This window comes from Martes martes, assembly GCF_963455335.1.
Source record: "Martes martes genome assembly, chromosome: X".
Classification (NCBI taxonomy): domain Eukaryota; kingdom Metazoa; phylum Chordata; class Mammalia; order Carnivora; family Mustelidae; genus Martes; species Martes martes.
Genome location: NC_137897.1, coordinates 11,353,022 through 11,370,149, shown reverse-complemented (window position 1 = coordinate 11,370,149; position 17,128 = coordinate 11,353,022). Strand labels below are relative to the sequence as shown.

The 17,128-nt window shown below is 42.2% G+C and overlaps 1 protein-coding gene across 1 annotated transcript in view; it reads right to left on the bottom strand.

Annotated features, from left to right (window-relative positions):
- Positions 1-1,148: 1,148 nt before the first annotated feature.
- Positions 1,149-17,128, bottom strand: part of GRPR (gastrin releasing peptide receptor) — a gene marked incomplete at both ends in the record, with an annotated part of 29,123 nt that continues 13,143 nt past the window's right edge. The window contains 2 exons of the mRNA XM_080795610.1: positions 1,149-1,538; positions 3,357-3,708. Of these exons, the coding sequence (XP_080651736.1) occupies positions 1,149-1,538; positions 3,357-3,708 (742 nt within the window). The remainder of the gene's footprint in view (positions 1,539-3,356; positions 3,709-17,128) is intronic.

Here is a 17,128-nt window from a genome sequence, read left to right as displayed (position 1 = left end):
TTTAGGTAAGCATATGTGAAATGTAAACATGTTTCTGTTTCCACTGAGATGTGATTCCCCGCCCCCCTTGTTTTTTCATAAGAAATTACTGCTTCAGTGTAGCAGACAAGGACAGCCAAATCTAAGTAAATACATTTGGCTGAAAACCTGTATACCAAAAGTAAATATTACACTTCACGTACTTGTAAATGATGAATTGAAAGCATGACCAAATTCTTCCCCACAAGAACTTCTCTTTTATGGTAGAACTAACTATACCATGGCTCTGAGTTAGAATTCAGAGTCTGAGATATCAATCTGAGATATCAATCGCATGGATCTTGGTATATGTGTCTATGTGTTTGGTTGTGTTTTTGCCTTAAAATGATGTGTTGAGTGTTTCTCCGATGTCCCCAGTAACATCTTTTAAAAACAGTCAATACTCAGGCTTCCAGTGTTACCAATTTGGGAATGGTCCCTCCTACATGCGACTTTTTCACAGGGTTGGCTTTCATGTTAGGTGTGTAAAAAAAAAAAAGCACTAGTTTCTGCTTCAACAAATGACAAGGTGAAGTCTTTCACTTCACTTTTAAAAGTGGACATTTTATATATAATTGTTCTGCTATATAAATCTGGTGGTTCATATAGTTTCTATGACTTAATTGGCCATACTCGTGTATCAGGGCTTGATGCTTAAGATAATAATTTCTCGGGTGCCTGGGTGGCTCAGTGGGTTAAAGCCTCTGCCTTCGGCTCAGGTCATGATCCCAGGGTCCTGGGATCGAGCCCCACATCGGGCTCTCTGCTCCACAGAGAGCCTGCTTCCTCCTCTCTCTCTCTGCCTGCTTCTCTGCCTACTTGTGATCTCTGTCTGTCAAATAAATAAATAAAATATTTTTTAAAAAAAGATAATTTCTTATTCCCTTTTCTAGAAAGGGACAGTTGGCTCAACATCAGAAGAACATTCAGAAGTTGAAATGGAAAATATAAGCCTCGATGGGCCTTTCAAACACCACAGCAATCCATTTGGGCTTCTCTGCTACTTGCCTACAAATTCACAGCCTTTCGAAGGGTCTTTGGAGGGTATAGAGACAACAACAGATGTGAGGGGTTCTTTACTAGCCATAAAGCAAAAGCGGGGACCCCGGGTGACAGGGTCAAGGGTCAGCCTAGACGTACCCTTCATGACAGATGTTTCCATTGATGAGGCTGAAGGTGGCCACAGAGGGGTTGGTGCTCTTGAAGGAGGTCATGCACGTGGTACTTCTGCCAGTGCTGTGAGAGCGGGTCATCAGGCCAGGCCGACAGCAGAGGAGCTGGGTGTTGAATTGTTTCCTGAAACTCTTGCTCAGCAGGTAGAGGGCGAAAGGGTTCACACAGGAGTTGGTGAAGGCCAGGAGGCGGGCACAGATGCTGGTGATGAAGTGGAGCATGGAGGTGTCCACCTCGGAGTAGTGGTAGGAGCGGTACAGGTAGATGATGTGGTTGGGGAGCCAGCAGAAGGCGAAGAGGCCCACGAACACCAGCACCGTTTTGGCGAGGCGCTTCCGGGATTCAATCTAAGGAGAGAGTCACACACATGGTGGCAGAGGGACCAGGGGACAAGTGTGGGATGAATGCAGAGAGACAAAGATGCAGACAGAGAAAAAAACAGGGAAAAAGAATCGGGGGAATAGATGAGCTCACAAAGCCACAGAAAAAGAGTTCAGTGGGAGAAAGAGGACAGGAGAAAATCCAGTAAAACGAGAGAAAAGCAACAGAAACAGATGGAGAAAAGGGGGGAAAGTCAGAAAGACAGAGATGGAAAAGCCAGGAAGCAGAAACCCATGAAGTAGAATATAGTTAGAATGTGCCACTGAGAACAGATCTTTAAACAGAGTTGATTACATGCTTGAATGGATTGCACAATGAAATTTTAGTAAGTGACCTCTTTTTCCTCAGGAGAGCCCTGGTGCAGTTTATCAGCCATATGACTTCATGTCTTTCTTGGCTCCACAGTTAATCATTTCTTGTTTCCTCTGATGCTCAAAAAAGCAGCCAGCTTTGTTCTTTCTCATTGGCCAAGCCAAAATAACTTCCTACTATTATTATTATTTTTTCCTATTATTATTTTTTTTAAATCTCAAGTTATTTCTGGGCTATACGATACAGGAAGGTTCTTAGAACTTTTTGTTCCCAGCACCCTCTCCTAATTTCTACAAGGGGAAACATCTTTCCCGTTTAAGCATTTGAGGTACAGTGGATGTTCACTATTGAGAGGTCTTTCAAATGTAGAGACAGTGTCACTGAGAACTGCCACTCTCTCCTCATAAAGAGGGGTACTTTAAAGGGTAAAGCCACCAACTGAGTCAGCTGTACATTTAAACGGACGGGGAGTCTTTCTGCTTTTTCTATCATAAATACCACATGATCTACATTTTGACGAGAAAGCAAGAACTGACAAAGAGGAGAAAGCTGGAGCCCCTGGTTTCTGCTATTCATACCTCAAGTTTGACATTACGCAGTGTTACGGGGAATGGCGAGGGGGTCTAACACGTATGGAGGGCATCCTGCATTCTGCGCTCCAGGTCACACAGCCTCACAATCCAGGGGTCATCACCCTGTATCATGGGTAAGAGAACTGAGGGCCAGAGTGTGTAAGCAAGTTAGTCATTAAGTTTGGATTTGAACCCAAAGCGATGTGAGCCTATCTTAATCAAACTACTTCTGTTTCTTCAACCAGCCTCATTTTCCTGTTCCCTCTGCTTTGTCCCCATGTGGTAACCGTCTTCCTATCCAAAGAATTTGACTGGAGTTTAAAGAAGTCACATCCCTAGGAGTCTCAATATTTTACTTTTTTAAATTTTTAAATTTTTTTCTTTTTGAGAAATAATGCTGCCTCTTTTTTTTTTTTTTTAAAGATTTTATTTATTTATTTGACAGACAGAGATCACAAGTAAGCAGAGAGGCAGCAGGCGGGGTGGAGGGGTGGGAATCAGGCTCCCTGCTGAGCAGAGAGCCCGATGTGGGGCTCCATCCCAGGACTCTGGGATTATGACCTGAGCCGAAGGCAGAGGCTTAACCCACTGAGCCACGCAGGTGCCCCATTATTTTATTTTGTTAACAATACTTACTCAGCTATTTCTCAAAAAGAAACCCACACTTCCAACTCTTCCAGATTCTCAACACCTTGCTAGCTTACGTCTTTAGTAAGAAAACAAGATTATAAAGAACACCTGAATTCCTGGGCTTCTGTGACTAGGAGTTTCCATTTACCATCACCCACCTCCTCTAATTATAGAATCAGGTGATGTGACCCCCTAAATAATGTGGTTGTCAGTGGAGTGCAAAGGGGACCAAAGTCCTAAAGAGGAAGTGAATCAATCCTAAACACTCACCTGCTTCTTGACATGTATATTCCCTTCCACAGGCAGATTGTAAGCACTCTGGATCAGATTTCTGGCAATGAAGTAGTAGTAGACAGAGATAATCGACAATGGAATGATGTAGAAGACCAGGAAGGAAGCCATGGAGTGAATTTTGGGGTGCAGCTCATTAGAGTGTGGGTATGGGGCACAGCTAATGAAGGTCTGGTTGGTGCTTTCCTCATGGAAGGGATGTAGATCAGAAAACACAGCCTCCGGGATGGCCAGAAGCATGGAGATAATCCAGATCAATGCGGCTTTGAGGCAGATCTTCATCAGAGCATGAGAGGCCTGGATATCCATTGGTCGGACGATGGCTTTGTACCTGGGGCAGAAAAGAGCCAATGTCATGTATCAGTTGCCTAATATTATTATGGATGCCGGGGCTGGGACTAGGGTGAGGCAAGCCAGGCAGCTGGGTGCAGTATTTAAGGGGGTGCTCCCTCTCAGTTTCATGCAAGTGCTGACTCTGTATTCAAACAACCATGACAGCGAATGCCTCCTTTAATGTCATACCCGAGTACCTTGCTCTCCTTATCCTAGTCCTGGCTCTGAAGGATGTGTTCCCGATTCTTCCCACAGTCCCTCCTGAGTTTAAGAATGCTTCTCAGGAAAGCTGAAGCTCCTTTTCTTTTGTTTAAGGTTTTATTTATTTATTTGTAAGAGAGAGCGTGCGCACAAGCAGGGGGGAAGCAGGTTCCCTGCTTAGCAAGGAGCCCAATGCGGGGCTTGATCCCGGGACCCCAGGATCATGACCTGAGCCGAAGGCAGATGCTTAACCGACTGAGCCACCCAGATGCCCGCTCCTTTCACTTCTCTTCCTAAATCATAGAAATTAGTAACAAGCATGTTTAACGAAGGACACAGCAGGCACCTGGCGCCTGGGTGGCTCAGTGGGTTAAGCTTCTGACCCTTGGTTTTGGCTCAGGTCATGATCTCAGAGTCAAGGGATCAAACCCTGAGTCAGTTTCCACACTCAGCACAGAGTCTGCTTGAGATTCCCTCTCCCTCTCCTTATGCTCTCCCCCTGCTTGCACTCTTTCTTTCTCTCTAAAATAAGTAAATAAAAATCTTTAAAAAATTTAAAGAAGGACACAGGGGCAAGAAGGTTGGGGGGTTTTGTTTGTTTTTGTTTGGTTTTCAGCAAAGCCTTCATTTTGAGTATTCAAATGCAGTTTAGGAAACCTGAAGTCACTGAGTATTTGCATATCCCTCTTCGCTTTTTCAAAGGGTGCAGAACAAATAGCCCACTGAAAAAATTATACAAGGAGCATCCCTGTAATTGTCAAATTAATCTTCCCCTGCTCTCCTTTCAGTCTCATCTTCTCTTGGAGTATTTAGGTCCCTCCTGGGTTCTGTGCTATATGTGCCCCTATTTTAAACTGAGTGCTCAGGGAAGCAGACACTGAGATGGAACCAGGGGAACAAAAATTTATTAGGGAGTAATACCTGTGAAAGGCAAAGGGAAGGAAGTAATATTGGATGGTAGAGAGCTTTCAGACTCTGATGCAGACCTGACAAGGTCTATACCAGGGAAAGTGACCAACCATCTTAATTTGCCTGGAAATTTCCCAATTTTAGCACTGAAAGTCCTACATCTTGGGAAATTGCTCAGTTCCAACAAACCAGGACAGCTGGTCACCCTATACCAGCCTAATGGGGAGCTTGGTAACAGAGATTGCCCAGTGGAGGAGTCCTGCCTTGGATGGAAATGGCCAGGCCTTTATATCACCACTTTGCTTAGTCATGGGCTGGGGCCACCCCAAGAGTGCGACCTTAGTTACTATCTGGTTTAGTCACTGGGCAGGAACTGTCCAAGAAGACCATGACCATTGCTTGAAAGCAGAAGCTGGAGGCTGTCAGCTCACCACAGTCCCTGCAGCGGGATAGTGAATCTTTTCTTCAAGGGAGGTCTGAGCAGAGCATCTCAATGTCTGCCACAGCTCCCCGAACAACACCTAGCACCAACACCTAGCACACAACACCAGTCTTGTATGCACTTGTCTGAGAACCCACTAGAGAATGAGCCTCTGGTGGGCAGAGTGTCTTCCATCTTGGCATCTGCCAGTACTGTGATCTGCGCACACTCCACGAATATTTGTTCGAACGTGAGCCGTGATCGTGAGGAAGTTGTGAGTTGGGACCCACTAAATGTGAAGGTGTTCACTGATGAAAATGCTGTGTTAAAACTGGTTCTACCACTGATACTCTTTTATGTGATGGACTTCAGTGATGGGGGAACACTTGTTTCTACTTGCTTCTATGTTGATTAAACTTCTATTGGGTTACCACTCTTTGCTGCACCCTGGTTCCTCACTCACTCTCTGCCTCCCTCCAGGAACGGGGAGTGAGTTATTAAGAGGTTAGTTTGAGAAAAATAACCTGGCCTGTACACTGGGCTCAGAGAGGCCTATGGTTGTCTAATTGTCCCTGACTAGGGGAGTGGCACATGTAATATAGGAGATCAGGTGTTTGCAATTCATTATTGCTGTGGACCTAAGTCACAGTCTCCAAATAGATTTATCAGGCATAGAAGCAATTATTTTTATTGTTCTCGATTTCTTTATCTAGCTCTCTGTTCCCAGCTCAGGTAGAGAAGAGAGGGCTCTTATTTCATGGGCACCCCCAGCACTCCGAAACAATACTATAGTCCTGCTTCAGTGTACCTCAGTTTGCTTTTTCTATTCACAGACTCTATTAGTTCATTTTTAAAAAGATTTTATTTATTATTTTGAAAGAGAATGAGAGAGAGAGCCTGAGATGGGGGAGGGTCAGAGGGAGAAGCAGACTCCCTGCTGAGTGGGGAGCCTGATGCAGGACTCGATTCTGGGACTCCAGGATCATGACCGGAGCCGAAGGCAGTTGCTTAACCAACTGAGCTACCCAGGTGCCCCTGTATTAGTTCATTTAAAACAATTACAGAAAAACATAAAAATTTCAGAGGAAGTTTTATTTTCTTTTGGCACTTTCTCTACTCACTGTCATCTCAAACATTTTTGTTCCTAGCTTAGAATGTAGGCAAGGAATTTATATCTTTAATTAAAGGTATGTCAACATCTTCAGCCAAAGATGTATATGACTAAAGCTATCTCTGATAAATCAATTATAGATAAAGTAGCAATTATGACTTCTATCTGCATTTTCTGGCAGAAAGCAGTCATAAGTACTATTAAGTCTCCAAGTGAAGGTGATTGACTCCTGCATGAGTGACTCACTTCTGCATGAGGCAGAAACCACAGTGAATGGCTTACCTCCTTTTCTCTTGGGAATCTTATACTCCCAAGTGCAAATGCCATGGGAACTGTTGAGCTGCTATTTCAAATTCACAACTTTTAAAACATAAAAGATAGTATAGGGATGCCTGGGTGGCTCAGTTGTTAAGTGTCTGCCTTCGGGTCAGGTCATGATCCTGGGGTCCTGGGATGGGCCCCACATCTGGCTCCTTGCTCTGTGGGGAGCCTGGTTTTCTCTCTCCCTTTACCTGCTACTCCACCTGCTTGTGCTCGCTCGCTCTCTCTGTCAAAAAAAATAAATAAAAATTCTTTTAAAAGAAAGATAGTATAAAAACATTACTTTTCTAGTTTTGCCAGAAAAATAATTTGAATCTAAATAAAGCCTCTATATCTATGTACCAGTTTTCAGAAAATGTGGGGATAAAAGAATCTGCTAAATGATGAAGATAGTCAAATCCCAAACTGGAAAATTCTACAGAAATGACTCCATTTTTTTCCCCAACAAATATATGGCATTAAAAAGGAGAAAAAGGATTTTTAAAAAGGAAGGAGGATGTTTATAGACCTACTGGGATGTGTAATACATATTAAGTGCAATGGCTCCTGTTGGATTGTGATTCAAACCAAACAACCATATAAAAAGATATCTTTGAGATTATTGAGGAAAATCAAATATAGATTTACTACTGGTAATATCAAAAAGTTATTTTTAATGTACTGGGTGTGATAATGGTATTGTGCTTCTGTGTTTTTTAAAAAGACATTATTTGTTGGGATGCCTGGGTGGCTCAGTGGGTTAAGCCTCTGCCTTCAGCTCAGGTCATGATCCCAGGGTCCTGGGATCGAGCCCCGCATCGGGCTCTCTGCTCAGTGGGGAGCCTGCTTCCCTCTCCCTCTGCCTGCCTTTCTGCCTACTTGTGATCTCTGTCTGTCAAATAAATAAATAAAACCTTTAAAAAAAAAGACATTATTTGTTAAAAGCACGCCCTAAAATATTACTATGAATATATTTACAGTGAAGTAATATAGAGTCTAGGAATTGCTTTTAAATATCCAGATACATTTATGTATCACTTGTGCAATTAAAAAATAAGTAAAAATGCACTGCAATTTTGTTATGACATATTCATAAAATATCAAAAGTAATTAAATAAATCCCATTTATTAAGCTCTTGCTTTATGCCAAGCAGAGAATAGCATCCACATTATCTCATTTATGTTCCAGACAACGGATAGGTGCCATGATCCCCATTGTACAGGTGACAAACTGAGGCTCACTTTCAGAAGTGGTGGAGTCAGCATTCAGTTGAGGACCAACTCCTTTCAGGATATCATAGCTCTTTTGGAAGAAAGCTCCAGGTAAATCCTTCTTAGAAGCAGAGAAACAAACCAGAAGTTTCCCAAATGGGTATGGAACACATCAAATGTTCCCTGGAAGTCTTACGGTTCTATAGAGCATGGGACATGTCAGTCTGTTTCTTCTTCTGGTTTAGATAGCTCTCCCCAGAGCGCCCAATGCAGGGAGACACCACGGGGGGGTGGGGGGCAGGGGTGGTGGTTCTTGTTTAGGAGTGATGGCTGGTTGGACTGGGGTGGATACTTCATCTAAAGTAGCCAGTGAACTGCCTGACCAGCTACTAAAGAGCCTCTCTTTCTCTTAAGCATTTAAACTGAAAAAAAAAAAAAAAAAGAGAGAGAGAGAGAGAGAGAGAGGATGTAGTTAGTCAATTAACAGATGCTGGAAATAAAAGATTTTGTTGTCAAGAAAGGGAGTGGGCATATTTTAAACATGTGTAAGATAAATAAGCAGAGTAAGGAGATTGAGAGAAAGAGAAAGAATGAGGCACACTTGAAAGAAGCTGATGGGGTGCCTGGGTGGCTCAGTCAGTTAAGCGTCCAACTCTTGATTTCGACTCAGGACATGATCTCAGGTTGTGAGGTTGAGCCCCAAATAAGGCTCCTCACTGAGTGTGGAGTCTGCTTAAGATTCTTTCTCTCCCAAGGGGCACCTGGGTGGCACAGTCAGTTGAGCGTCTGACTTTTGGTTTCGGCTCAGGTCATGATCTCAGGATTGTGAGATGAGTCCTGTGTTGGGCTCTGCACTCAGCGTGGAGTCTGTTTGAGACTTTCTCCCTCCCTCTCACTCTGCTCCTCCCCCTCTCCCAAAAAAAGAAAAGAAAAAAGAAGCTAAGATGATGTGGCTCTAAGTCAAATGGAGGACCCCTGGTTCCTGGTCCATGAACTGCTTATGAATGTACAAGAGGTCTCCTGTTACAGTCTTAAATTCTCCCATTTCCTTTTCACTTGAGTTAGTTTGAGTGGCTTCTGTTCTTTGTCAACGCAAGAGCCTTATCTAGAACAGTTAGACATGATGGACATTTAAAGTTATCATCAGATTCATTTCCAGCATCATTTTGCATGCATTATCCCCCACTTGCTGCCCTCTGAAAGAATGAGCTATCAACCTTAATCGTACCCAAGAGATGGACTAGTCTACGGTCTGTTCCTAAATTGTCCGTCACTCTCCTGCCTTCCTCCTTTCTTTCTGCCCAGTCCTGGAGTCTTCATTCATCGGAATCCTGTCCTTCCAGATTCCAGCTGATAAGTACCATCTTGATGAAGCTTTTGCTGCCCAATCTAGGCCTCCATCATTCCTGTTCTTTCTCCCAACCTGTCTAATTTTATGACAGGATTATTAATGTTTTCTTCAGTTTATGTTTACTAGGCACCATCTTAAATTCTTTGCTAGCTTTCCATGGGTATGTCTTTTCTACCTGACTTCATAATAAATGTCCTGAGCTTAGAAACTTAAACATCTGTTCCTCTTCTTCCTGTGTCACTAAAAATGCTCCAGGTTCCTTGTTCTACGCACCATTTAATTCAAAGTAGAGGCTCAGTGCATACTTGCTAATTAATTAATAATCTGTGACTTGCAGCTGTGTCTCTTATTCCCAACTTCTCAAAAATAAGATTCACTTTTACATATTGAGTAAGAATCATTCTTCTACAGACTGACAGATTCACTCCTCTGATACCATGGGGCTCGAGACAGTTGCTTCCACTCCTAAAAACATCTGTGCTTCATTTTTCTTATGCAAACATCAGAAAGGTCAGAAACTTTCTGTGTCATAAGATTAATGTCTCAAAGAGATTTTTGGCAAGTAGCAGGAGTGGACTCCCACACCCAGGGTTGGAAACCTTTGCCCACAGAAGCATATGTCTTTTATTCAAATATGGGCAGTGTGTTTATTTTTAAGAATGCAGCATCTCAGCCCTCATTTGTCCATAATTACCTACTGAAGTCTGTAGGAATTGTTGAACAACAATATTTTAAAATCTCCTGAGGCACACTACTTGGAGCGGACTGAGGTGAAGAGAAAAGTAAAGGAATCAAATGGTCTAGGTCCTTGGCACATTGTCAGCATTTAGTTAGAATCCTAACACCTAATCAGATTTGATGAGGCTATTAAACATCAGCTTTATTTTGTCCTGAGAATAACATCAGGAAGTTTTCTGAAGAAATGTGAGGCGATTATTAGCTGACTTGTAAAATGACCATAATCCAGAGCAATGGCATCTTATCTCCCTTTGAGCTATTACTCTGCCAGTGCAGAACTTGCTGGTCCTTGGTGCACAGCCAACCATTATCTTTAAGTGTATAACACATTATAGTTATCCTTTTCTGTTCTCTCCAGGCCAAGTAGCTCCAATGCTCTTTTTTCACTCCTTCTTGATATACTCTGGTTTTCTCTGGCCTCTAATGTGGACTTGGGAGCAGAGATCTGGTTCCTAATGGTGATACCACCAAGTAGATTTATGGTCTTGGACAAATCATAGACTCTGCACTTCAGTATTCTCATCCCTCCACAGGAGATAATAACTGTAGTCTTCAATGTAATAACTGATTCTGGCAAAAATGATAAAACCACTGAAGGAGAGGTTTTAGGGGAATAGGATATTCACATAGACTCAAAGAGTCTCCCCATAGACTACTATCTAATTGCAAAGAGGAAAATGTACCTTTATGTTGGGGAGATCCAGAAGTCACTCCTTTCACCAGGTGGTCAAACCCTGGGTGAACGTCTCTACTAGTTAGAGTAGGCACAAGGCCTATGGCCCACAATACTTTTAGGGGTTTAGGAAAGTGTTTCAATTTCTTTTGGAAATAAAAGAAAAAAAGATGAATATAACCCATCTTGGATTATATTTATCTTTATGCTGAGATAATTATAAAGTATAGTTATTAATTTTTTTTATGGAGAAAGGGTCCGTGAAGGTAAAAGTGCCAAGGACCCACGAAATTCGTAATACGGCCTTGATTAAATTTAGCATCACCGATAATGGGACCATCTGAGATCATGTGCCTCCTCATAAAATGCAATGGAAATCCAATTCTAGCACCTTCTACAAGATAACTCACTTAGATTCATCAAAACAGTCAACATCATTTTTTAGAAGAATATAGGGGAGCTACTGTTAACACCTTAAAGGAGATAAAAGAGATAACAAGTTATCCTTTTCACAATATGTACATACAGTGAATTATGCATCTTAAACTTATACAATGTTATGTGTCACTTGTAACTCAATAGGAATGGAAGAAAAGAAATATAACAAACAAATGCAGTGCGTATGCCTTAATTTGATCCTGGATGTTTTTTAAAAAGTAGTAACTTCTTTTTTTTTTGAAAGTGGGGGAAATGTGATTACATATTACTTATGTAGTGTTATGTACGTATGTATAATATTACTTATGTAATATTCTTTAATACATAGATTGTATTAAGGAATTAATTGTTAATTTCGTTAGGTGTGATAATGGTATTGGGGCTCTGTAGAAGAGTGTCCGTGTTCTTAGGGAATACACACTGAAATACTCAGGATATTTGCACCTTACTTTCCAGAGTTCAACATAACAAAACAAAACAAACAAATGTGTGTGCACACGCATGCACACACACACATACACACGCACTGGATAGCCAAGAACAAAGTCTAGGAAATGTTAATTGTTGAATTTGGGTGGCTATTATACAGAAGTTCATAAACAAGGGAGAAAACATGCTAAAATACAGAATTTTAAAAAGATAAACTAGAAAAAGAGAAACTAACAGTAAAATAACAAATTCAAAATAATGTGTTAGGGGCACCTGGGTAGCTCAGCTCAGGTCTTGATCTCAGGGTTGTGAGTTCAAGCCCCGTGCTGGGCTCCATGCTGGGCGTGAAACTTACTTACATAGAAAAAAAGATAATAATGTGTTATATGATTTATTCTGTTTTATTAACTGTCAACCTGTTTGTCATCAGAAAAACTTTATTATAATTCTAATGTGATTGAATGTGTCATATCTGATTAGTGCCTGTACCAGGAAGGAGGGAACTATCTTCTTTGTTATATTCATATTGTTCTCTTGGTTTGCAATTTTAGTATCATTGACAATCTGTGGGGTTTTGTTTCGCAGGAATATTTTAAAGCTGCTTATCCATTTGGGGATGTTAGTTTAATTAAAAGTAGATCATGCCAAAACCCAGCAATCTGGGAAGCCTCTCCAAAACCCGAAAGTGCGGGGGAGAAGAAGGTGCCACGGTTGACCCTTCTATATGCTGAGCCTTGTACTCCTGCTGCCTGAGCTGCACGTGATAAGGGATCCTCTGATGTGGACTCAGGGAGACAGTGAGCCTCAATTTCAAGAGTACATATTTCTAATGTTTAATTCATCTTTGTTATTAAATAAAAATCAGTATAAATAGAAGTTTTGATACCTTCCTCCCTTACCTGTTAAAGCAGGCTGCACCTCTGCTGAAGGGCATGAACCCACAGATGAGAGTTCCCTTATAAATGTCAGTGTCTCTTACAAAAGGGTAACTTTGATTAAGATTTTCAGAGCCTGTCCTGTGTCTGCTGTTTCTTAAAAAATAATCAGCCTAAAATAAACCTAACGCCAAAAGGGCACATTTTGAAGTGGCAAATTCTGCCCTTTTGCTGGTATTGAAATTAAAGGAGAAGAGCAAAAAAATGATTAGAATGTCCATTCCCCACCTGCTCCATCCGTGGTGAAAACATGGTGGTTCGAGGCAGAGACAAAATTCCTTTCTTCCTTGAGTCTGTTACACTGACTCCTCTGCCTCTTGCCCTGCCATGTGCACACCCTCAAGTTCGCCGTGGCCTGGGCCTAGAGTGAGGTCTGAGCTCTTTCATAAAGTCAGAGGCCACAGGGCCTCAAGAGGCCATGCAAATGAGACTTGGGCACCAAGCTGAAAATGGCATCAGGGAAACTCTGAAATCCAGAGGCTGGCATGGGGCTAGAGAAAGGGGGGCTGACACGGAGAAAGTTCTGAAGGGCAGGTACTGTTTTTGGGCTATGAGGGATGCAGAGGCTGAGGTATAAAACGGAAAGAGAGCTGCAAATAATTGTTGGACATCTCATGGTGCCGTGGCAGAAGGAGTTGGGCAAATATTGACGTTTAGGGCCCAAATGAGTTTCAGCAGGATGACCTGATTCCAAAGCTCCGTGCTAATCCTGTAAGGGAATTTGTCAGAAGGGGTATAAGCAGGATGAAGCATTACAGTTGCCGGGGGTATGTGTCAAATGACAAAGGAGAGCAGTCACCTAGTGCAGTGTCAGTCGCCGCACACACATCCTGGCACAAGCTGTTCGTAGGCCATTCCTTAAAAAATGTTATGGAGGGAAGAACATATATTTATAACTTGTTAGACTGTCTCAGCAATTTATAAGCCCCAAAGTTTGAGGAACGTTTATAAATCCCACTTGCGAGTTGTAGTTAGACATGGCCTGCATTAGCTCAACTGAGTAACAGAGAAGCTAGCGAACAGGGAGAACTCACAAAGAAGAGAAAAATCACCCGTGCTCTAGGGCCGAAGGTCAGATAGACTCGGGCAATAAACTGTCGTCAAAAATGGTCATTCACGGCCCAACAGGCCCCGAGACAAGGATTTAGGGGGAAGTAGTTTGTTTGAGGGGGGATCCCAGGAAGCACAGGACGGGACAGGAAGCCAATGACGGGTGCCATTCTGGGCAGCTGGAGCACAGGCCTGCTGGGGACACCCTGAGAGACTGGCGAGCCCATTCCAGAACTGTGCCACCAAGGCATGAGGAGGCTGAGGTGTTTCTCACAGACTCCCATCCCTCTTTGGTTGAGAACGGTCCTCCATTGTGCATTCTGGAGCACTCCCACCTGCTTCAAACCCTCCCATGGCCAGGTAGCGCTCTTGGTCCGAGAAAGACAGCAAGTCCAGGTCTGTAAGGGACCTCCAGGGAGTGCGAGGGATATGGCTGGGCCCCCAACAGCAGCCATGACGCAAATTCTTCTCCCGGTCCCTTCAGTTTACCAAATGCATACACAGACAATGAAATATCAGAGACAATGTTGGTTTTTTAATATATTTCAAATTATTGGGGATAAAAATAGAATTTCTAAATTATCTCAATAAAATGCATTATCTTTTTTTTTCAAAACAGGAATTATTATTAAAGCTCAAAAATATCATGAGCTATGAGTCATTGTATCTAAGTATAAAAATTTAATGGCACTATATTTAAATAACCTTTTATGAGAGGCTTCATACAGGGTGAAATGTTGACCTAACTTTGTAGCTTTTTGGGTCCTCTGGCCCAGAAGGTTGATCCTGATGGTGTTAGTGAGGTACCACTGGGTGATGAAGGAGCCCAAGACAGTTAGATGGAGGGACCGGAGGGAGATGGGGAGCCCTGGCTTTTACACCCACTTCCATAATTTGCTATTTTTGCATAAGCATGCTGTCTCAGTTTCCTTTATTTTATTTTATACTATTTATTTAACAAAAACTTGTATTAGACTATGTGCCTGATATAGCTCTTAACACTTTTCAGGAATTAACTTTCTGAATCCCTTATAATGACGCAAGAAAGTAGGTACTACTGTGGTCATCGTCTTCTTAACAGATGAAGAATCTGCTGCACAAGGAGATGAAATAGGTCACCCAAGCTCACACAACCAGCAGGTGGCGGAGCGCAGGTTTCAACGGAGGTCCTGGGTCCAGATCTTAAACCACGAGACTTTCAGATTTCCGTTTCCTAACTAATGATATCAACCTTAACTTGCTATAACAAGGAGCTAAATGAGGTGTTTCAAAAGCACTTTGGAAACTAGGAAGCACAATTTAAATAAAAGGCTATCGCATTCCATGAAAAGAAATGACTATCCCCTGAACACCTGGTTGAGATTTCAACAACATCCTCTCAGCTCCCTTATGAACAGAAATAACAATCATGCTAATGGTACACTCACTTTTTTGACTAGGAATTCTAACATTTCATAAAGAAGTCAATACATTAACCTCATTTCATTATAAAAATTAGAACAGTCCTGTGATATATTAAAAGTAAATATCCTTGTCCCCATTTTAAGATCTGAAAACTGAGACCTGTAGAGTGATTTGCCCAAAGTCACACCGTTGACAATGAGAAGAGCCAGGACTCCCAACTCAGACATCATTTCAAATTTAGTGCTTTTGAACTTGTCCTCACTATGAATAGTGCTACACTAAATGTGACCTCCAAAAATTACCAATAAAAGAAAGAACAAAGAAAAAAAACAATGAAAGAAAGGACAGTGATTATTTAATAGGGAATTTCAGATTGGGAAAATGAAAAAAATCCTGGGGGTGCATGGTGGTGATGGTTGTACAACCATGTGAATGTACCACAGGATGCCACAGAACTGAGCACCTAAAAATGATCAAAATAGTCAGTTTTATGTTATGTATATTTTACCACAATACACTTAGGAAGGAAGGAAGGAGGAGGGGGAGGGAAGGAGGGAGGGAAGAAAAATTTAGAAGTTTGTCACCAGGCAACTTCGGGGGCATCTTAATTAAGAACCAACTGAAAAAGTTTGCTTTGAGTCAGCAAAGCTATCATCAAAGAAAATGGTCTAGACAGTGCATCTGAATGACTTTTTTCAGTTAAAAATTTTAGTATAAAAGTGCTAACAGCCTTCTCCCAAGACATCTGCCATGACCCAAACACTTCGTATTTCTCTAACCATTTCAAGCCCAGACACATCCCTGGATGTACTGAGGAAATGATTCTCCCTGAGAACAATTCCCCCTTTACATAATTGTAAAGGGCCTTGCTTACAAGAGAAGAATTTAGAGGAGGCAGCACTGTGCATGATGGTGAAACCATCTGGAGGAGGCTGGGAGAAGTGCAGCATCTGGTTACATCTTCACTTCTGCGAGGAGCAGCAGGAACCCTCTGCACCCCCCGCCCCCATGCCCACCAACCAAGCGAGCTGGGATCTGGGTAAGCCTGGAGTTAAAACTCTCTACTTAAAAAACCTCTCTACTTTTCTTCATTTAGACAACTGTTAGTATCACAGTGGACCCAGGGCATGTTGGAAAAGACACATATCTTAAAGACTTAAAGACTCTCAAGTTTTTGATTCGAAAGCAAATGTGCATGACTTGACAGTGCCTCATACTTTAAAGCACCACAGAGCTGTGTGATTCATCTCGTATTGTTTTTTCAGATCCCATAGGATAGTCTATCCTGGCTAACTGGACAGGGGTTATGGATTCCCCTAGGTTCTACTTTGATATTGTAATAGTGATGTAATGGGACAGGTAGGTAGCTGTCCTTGTGGTGAACATAGCATAATGTAGAAACATGTCAAATCACAAAGCTGTATGCCTGAAACTAATGTAACATTGTGTGTCAACTCTACTCAGAAACCATATAGTGAAGACTCACTGCTTAATGACCACGTCAGCAAGCATGCACACGCTTCTACATCAAGGGAGAGCAAACCAAGGATCTATGGGCCAACTCTGTCCCTCTGCCCATTTGCGCATGGCCCACGAGCTAAGAGTAGTTTTTGTTTTTGTTTAAAAGATTTTATTTATTTATTTATTTATTTATTTATTTATTTGACAGAGATAGACACAGCGAGAGAGGGAACACAAGCAGGGGGAGTGGGAGAGGGAGAGCCCAATGAGCTGAGCAGGGAGCCTGTCGTGGGGCTTTATCCCAGTACCCCGGGATCATGACCTGAGCCGAAGACAGATGCTTAATGACTGAGCCACCCAGGTACCCCGGGCTAAGACTAGTTTTTATATTTTAAATGGTTGGGGAATGATCAAAAGAAGAATCACATTTTGTGACATGTGAAAAGTACATGAAATTCAAACTTCAGGGTCAGTCGGTAAGGTTTCATAGCAACACAGCTACGCCCATTTTCTTACATAACATGTAGAGCTGCTTTCATGGTATAATGGCAGTGTCGAGTGGTTGCAACAGAGACATTATGGCCCACAAAGCTGAAAATATAGGGCCCCTTGACAAAAAATGTTTACTGGTCCCCAGCCTGTGTGCACTGAATGCGTGAACACGGCTAGCATTTCTGTTGTTCTCTGCCTGTTTATACCAAAATTGCTGTTTCCTTCTTTAATGGGGGAGAGAGTCTGTCTTCATTTTACACAGCGCTCTGCCTGTTACGCTTATTAGTTTGTGA